This window comes from Cyprinodon variegatus, unplaced genomic scaffold, assembly GCF_000732505.1.
Source record: "Cyprinodon variegatus isolate N-32 unplaced genomic scaffold, C_variegatus-1.0 Scaffold915, whole genome shotgun sequence".
Lineage (NCBI taxonomy): Eukaryota > Metazoa > Chordata > Actinopteri > Cyprinodontiformes > Cyprinodontidae > Cyprinodon > Cyprinodon variegatus.
Genome location: NW_015151368.1, coordinates 214,586 through 220,822, shown reverse-complemented (window position 1 = coordinate 220,822; position 6,237 = coordinate 214,586). Strand labels below are relative to the sequence as shown.

At 40.5% G+C, this 6,237-nt stretch overlaps 1 protein-coding gene across 1 annotated transcript in view; it reads left to right on the top strand.

Annotated features, from left to right (window-relative positions):
• The first annotated feature begins 9 nt into the window (after positions 1 to 9).
• The window catches only part of faap100 (Fanconi anemia core complex associated protein 100), an 11,725-nt gene continuing 5,497 nt past the window's right edge, over positions 10 to 6,237 (top strand). The window contains exons 1-3 of the mRNA XM_015398148.1: positions 10 to 296; positions 4,856 to 4,974; positions 5,074 to 5,951. Of these exons, the coding sequence (XP_015253634.1) occupies positions 126 to 296; positions 4,856 to 4,974; positions 5,074 to 5,951 (1,168 nt within the window). The 5' untranslated portion in view covers positions 10 to 125. The remainder of the gene's footprint in view (positions 297 to 4,855; positions 4,975 to 5,073; positions 5,952 to 6,237) is intronic.

Below are 6,237 nucleotides of genomic sequence, written 5' to 3'. Positions count from 1 at the left end.
GAAGAAGAAGAAGAAGAATTAAGGCGGCTGCTCGAAATTCGTTTCACTGTCAACAACTTATGACCAGTTGATTTTTAAATCTTAAGTGATTTCATGGAGTTGGAAGCTTATCGGTGTCCTGATGTATGTTTCTAGCAGTGATGGAGGGGCGGTGTGCTGCTGAGTGTTGGGCTGATTTCGGTGTGTTATTAAAGCCTGGTACGCCGCTGCTTAAACGTGCTTCTGGGACTAATGTTTTCATCTGCACCGGCAGCGATGAAGTATATGTCTTCACTACGGAGGAGAAAAAAATCAAGGTAAGCAAGACTGGTTTAAAGTTCTTAACGCATTTCAAAACGCAGGTATGTCATCCAAAGGATGGTATTTATTCATGGGTTCCCAACATCTTTTAAACTTTAAATTCACACAGACCGTATTAAGTCAAGCATGTATTTGCAATAAAATTGATACTGATGTAAATACATTTCCTAGGAGAACGAGAGAACTTTACAAGCCCAATAAAATGTATTTTTGCTAACAAAAGTGTCCGCTAACTAGGGCTGATTGTTGGCATGGGCGCTGCGGTCCAGGGGCGTAGCCAGAAAATGTTAATAAGGGTGGCCAGGTAATAACCAATGTACACTGAGGTGGGGGGCCAAAGGCGGATAGGTGCCACAACTTCAGGGTCCATCTACACTGTTCCAACTTGACTTACAGAGACATCATTTTCTCTTTACCCCATAAAGACAAAATCTAGTTCTTAAAGAGCATGAATTTTGTATTTATCATCTCTAATGTTAGTATATTGATGTACATAATTAACCACAGGGTTTTTGTTAAATTAGTTAAAACATTCCACTTGAGAGTATCACTGCTGCCACCGTCAGTATTGGAGGGAAAAATGTCAGGGGTGGCCACAGGGGTGGCTAATGATTGGGTAAAGGTTGCCATGACTACCCCTGTTCTCCCATCAAGCTCCGCCCCTGACGACACCCAATACTCAACCCTACGATATTACCACTATATTGCAATATCACCATATATTACCATATTTTTCCTGCTATCAAACTTAGATGTATCGTTAAAAAAGCAACCTGATATCGATCGTTCAGTTATTTTGGTATCCATGTTGTTTGGGTTTTGAGTCAGTTCAGGTCACTTCCACTGTGACTGCCTCAACTACAGATATGAAGATCCTCTGCACAGCAACACGGCTCCACAGCACTATCTGCCAGACTGGCGGTGCAGAGGTTGACCTTTTCCCCTCAGTTTTAGGAAAAAAATGTTTTGCCTAAAATAATCGATACGAGGAATTAAAAGTTCAATATTATATCAGGCAGCCAAAAATAACAATATATTGCAAAAATGATTTTTTTCACACCCCTACAGCTAACTGAGAAATATGTCTCTTGTCCACACAAAAGTTTTTGCACGCAACACTTTATTGGGGCTGATTTTACTGCGGCCCTGCGGGGGTGTTGATGAGGAATGCTGTATGGCCTACTAGCAGAAATGTGATGAGTCAGCCTGCTGGAACTGCATCATTCTTTGAAACTATCTAAAACTGAATTTCGGATAGGCATTATTAAAGCGTAGAGAGCTGAAATTCAAATTTAACTATTTATATTATTAAATGATATCTGGTTTTCTGGACATCTAGAATGTTACATTTATATTTGATATCTGACTTGTCATTATGATGACGAGTTACTGCATTAAGGAGATCTGAAATTTGACTTCATCCTTGTCAGAATTCAGTTTTAGACATCCATAATGTTTTATTTGGATATCTGGAAGTAAAAGCCCAATACACATGAATGGGAATCATGTTTTTTGTACTAGTAAGAATTACATTTAAGCTGTCTGAAATGTTTATTTTAGATGAGAAGAATATTATAAATGTCTGAAATAACAAGGAACAAATGCATTTGAGACATCTGAAATAGATATGCAGTCAAGCTAATATATGTCAACTGGCCTGCCATACTTGTTTGGAGGATAGAGTTTGGTGCTTTTATGTCGCCAAAGTCTCCATTAAGACAGAAAAAAAGTCACTAGATTTGGCGCTTTTCTGAAATAAAGACACTTGGAGAGTCTGAAAAGTTGCTAAATTTGGCAACAACAGCGTTAGGTTGGCAACGCTGGGTGGATGATGTGAGTTGACTGCAGAACGCTAAGAGCAGCAATGACATGGCACCTCAAGTCTTTTATTTTGATGACATGGACACGCAGTTTATGCTAAAGTTAGACTTCTTTCTACACAAGTGTCATTGTTCTGATGTGATTTTCATTTTAGCAATTGCTTCTTGCCTTCCCTTACATATGATCAAATATTGCCTTGGGGACTTCATTTGGTATGAAGTCTTGGTTGTTTCCTTTCAATCCAGAGGACAGATGCTGCCAAATTCCTCAAACTGTAGCTCCTACCTCCTATTCATTGATCTTACTCCTTCATCTTTTGCGGGGACAACAGTAAGAACACACTGCAGGGTAGGAAAGGAACTCCGGAGCCTTACGGATGTCCTTACTGTGGAGGCTGGTGGAGTTTTTTCCAGGGGGGGCTATAAATTCAAAATAGACGTATACCAAAAAACCTATCAAATCTATACTAAGTAATCACACCATTATATTTATATGTATGCCAACAACAAAATAAAATTATTAAAATACTTTATAAAAACGAATTATAATTTCATGTACAGTTTTACTTTTGTACATAAATTAAATCCTTGCTCTTCTGAGGCTTTGTGAAGGCAAATCTGTGTTTTTCATGCTCCAATATGGTGTCACAAATCTAAAAAAAGAATTACCAGTTTGATAGTGGAGAAGCTTATAGTCAGCTTTATATTTTTTATATATATATAAAAACAATTTCTCTGAGAATGTGTTTATTTAAGAGCAGCTATGCAAATTAAGAAACATCTAGAAAAAGTACACTGTATTCTATATTTTAGTTTTCCATGTGAATCCCAAGTTGTTGTGGTCTTTTCTAAAAAGTGCTTTATAGGAAAAGTCCGATCAGCAAGGAATAATCAGTGGATCATTATCTATACCTTAAACTAATACATGGAAGTGAAATCCCTTTAAAAATTAACAAGAGAAGCTGAAGGTGAAATCGTTTGGACCTGATCAGCCGAACATCAAAATCAATCAGCACTCCAAAGACAGATGGAGAAGGTAGCTACAAGGCTTCGCTAACTGCATGCAGCGAGGCTGAAGCTTTATTCTGCTGCCTGCCTCCAAAGGATAAAGACCTATAGGACTGATTTAAAGTTCGCTCATATTCAGAATTCAAACTTCTGAACGTTTTTTAAATCTTAAATTATTCCATCCTGTTCAATAAATGATCAGTGTTTTTAATTCAGAGTAATTTTCATGTTAATGTGCTTTACTGGAGGCATCCATGTTTGTCAAAGAACACTACTGCCACCTACTGGTTAGTGACATTGTCACGGTGCGGTATCGGCTGTTGATCAAGTCCCAGTGCTGTATCTGGTGTTTGTCACAACGCGCTATTATCCAAGTCATCTTGAAAACATTCTTCTTCCAAATGTTTTCAATATATTACGTGTATTTTTATTTATTTATTTTTTCTGGCCAGAAGTTTGATGGCAAATCCTCCCTCTTCAAGTTGGCAATCCAACCACAAAACTGGGGAGGAAAAAAGGTGAAATACCTAACTTTTTTCCACTTTTACCTGATGTATTACAGCATCCAGCTGCCATGCACGTGGGCATTGTGAGCTTAACTGTAGCTCTTGCGAATATTAATGGTGAAGTCCTCACGAAATCTTATGTAATTGTTGTTGATTGCAGATGTGTCTAGTAGTTCCCATTGATTTAGCTTGTAAAGCGGGGAGAATGGCGCTAGGCTGACTGCACTGTGACGTCACTGCTGGAAGATGTCAGGAATGAGGTGTTACTATACTTGGGTAGAAATGGCGGACGCTAAATTATTTAAATCACAGCAAACATATTCATTTTAGGGATAAATAATGACCCATTGATTATTCCCTGCTGACCGGTCTTTTCCTTTAAACAAGAGGAAGCCCAGCATCCGATGAAATTTATGACTTCAACACTTCAGACACTTTAGCAGCAAATGAATAACTATCCATTCATTTTCTAACACACTTAATACCACGTGGTGTTGCGAGGGTTGCTGGTTCCTATCTCCAGCTGTCAATGGGTAAGAGGCGGGGTAAAATCTGGATAGTCCATCGCAGGGCGACACAGAGACGAACAGAACAAACAACCATTCACGCACACTCACACATAAGGAGGATTTAAAGAAGCCAATTAACCTAACAGTCATGTTTTTGACTGTGGGAGGAAGCCGGAGTACTCGGAGTGAACCCATGCATGCTCAGGGAGAACATGCTAACTCCATGCAGAAAGACCCTGAGCCAGGAATCGAACCCAGAACCTTCTTGCTGCAAGGCAGCAGTGCTAAAAATGAATTTTATTTTAGCTACCGGTAATTCTCAAACAGTTTTCATGGAACCATTAAACTTTAACTGCTTTGAAGTTGTTTCATTTAAAATGACTGTAGTAAAGTACAGATACAAATGGAGGAAAAGGTTATCTATATCCAAATGTTTACAGATCCATAGTTTATTAGAATTGATTTTGTGTTTAATGTGGTTAATGTTCCATCATAAAGAATAAAAAATTAGACAATCAGACGGTGTTTCCAAGAAAAAGAACCAAAAGGACGGAACATTCTGACACTGTTTCTGGTAGGAGTCTCTAGAGAGTGAAATATTTCTCATTGTAAGGTCAAATTCAGTTCCAAGACTTCATCAAGACAGTTTGGCTTCAGTCGGTCTGTTCCAGGTTGCATGATTCGTTTTATATTTTTGGTTGCTGTGTTGCAGGCGGTTGTTCGGCTTCCTGCTCCTTTGAAGGATCTGGTTGTCAGCCATGATGAGCAGTTCCTGTTGGTGGCATGCAGTAACGGCATCTACTCTGTCAATCTCCAGCTGCTTTCAGAAAGGTATAAATCCATTCCTCTAATTCAGAAACACAACTTTTTCTAGATGTGGGTGCTGTTTTGAACTGACTGTCTTTCTTCTGATCTGTTTGGTGCTCAAAGCACATCCTGTGATGCAGGTTCTGGTATCACTGAGCTGGATGTCACCTCGGAGTCCCTTATTGCTGTTGCTGAAGGCCTGTCGTCTTTCCTCCTCGTCGGCTCGCTGCTCCTGACCTTTTGCCAAACTGACACTTCCTGGTTGTTGACTTTGTATAAAACCCAAGGACAGTCCCAGTCTCACACCTGTGACCTGATTAGCTCCTTCTCCCTGCCTCTTGTCTCACCTTCTGTTCAAAGCCACATGGAGTCAAAATCTGTGCTGATTTGCGTTTATTGTGGCAATGCGACTCCGCTGTCTTATTCTCCTACAGCATCAGATGCAGGTTCATCTTGTCGCCACTTCCTCCTTCAGCCGGTTCTCTTCAAGCTTTTGTTTGGGGTGGAAGCGGCGCTCGCCAAGTCTCCAGTTGTACTTTGCGGCCTGCCAGACGGACGCCTGTGCTTTCTCCCTCTGCGCCTCCCAGGATCCCGGCTGCAGGTCCTCCATAGCCTGGAGCAGCCGGTCGTGTTTATTGGAGCATCTGCTGTCATGGAAACTGATGCGGGTTGCGCTGCAGCCTTGGTAGCTCTGGGCAAACAAGGCAGAGTGTTGCTGATGGAAGCCGGCAGGGCTGGGTCAGGGAGAGAAGGCGGTATCGCCAGTTATTCTAAGGGCTCTATCCTCGGGCCTGTGGAATGCGCCTGTGTGGATAAAAGTTGTCTTTACTACAGCACCGGATCCGACCTTCTTGCTCTGGCTTTGTCAGAGGGTTCTGCTGGGAGGGAAAGAAAAGAGGATGAGGAGGCATCTGGGTCCAGAGATGCTTTTTTCTACAGACCTGACAGTTTAAATGTGAGCGGAGTCGTTGCTTTGGATCAGCCTACATGCAACGCTGCAGGTAAATATAGGAAACTTCTTTCAGTATAATGGAAAAGTACCAATGAACCACAGAGTCACTTTTTACTTCTACTCCTTACATTGTTTAGAATTACCTCTACTTTCTACTTACATTTTTAAAACTAGTCTCTTTAGCTCTCTTTCATTTAAGCTCATTTTCTTTATAGCCTCTTGGTATTAAAAACATTACAACCATCAAAATAATCGGTTTCATCCAGACAATTCATTTCTTTGTGGTTGGAGTCGGTACTGCACCAGTGTTTTGTTAACTACGTACCAAAATAGAT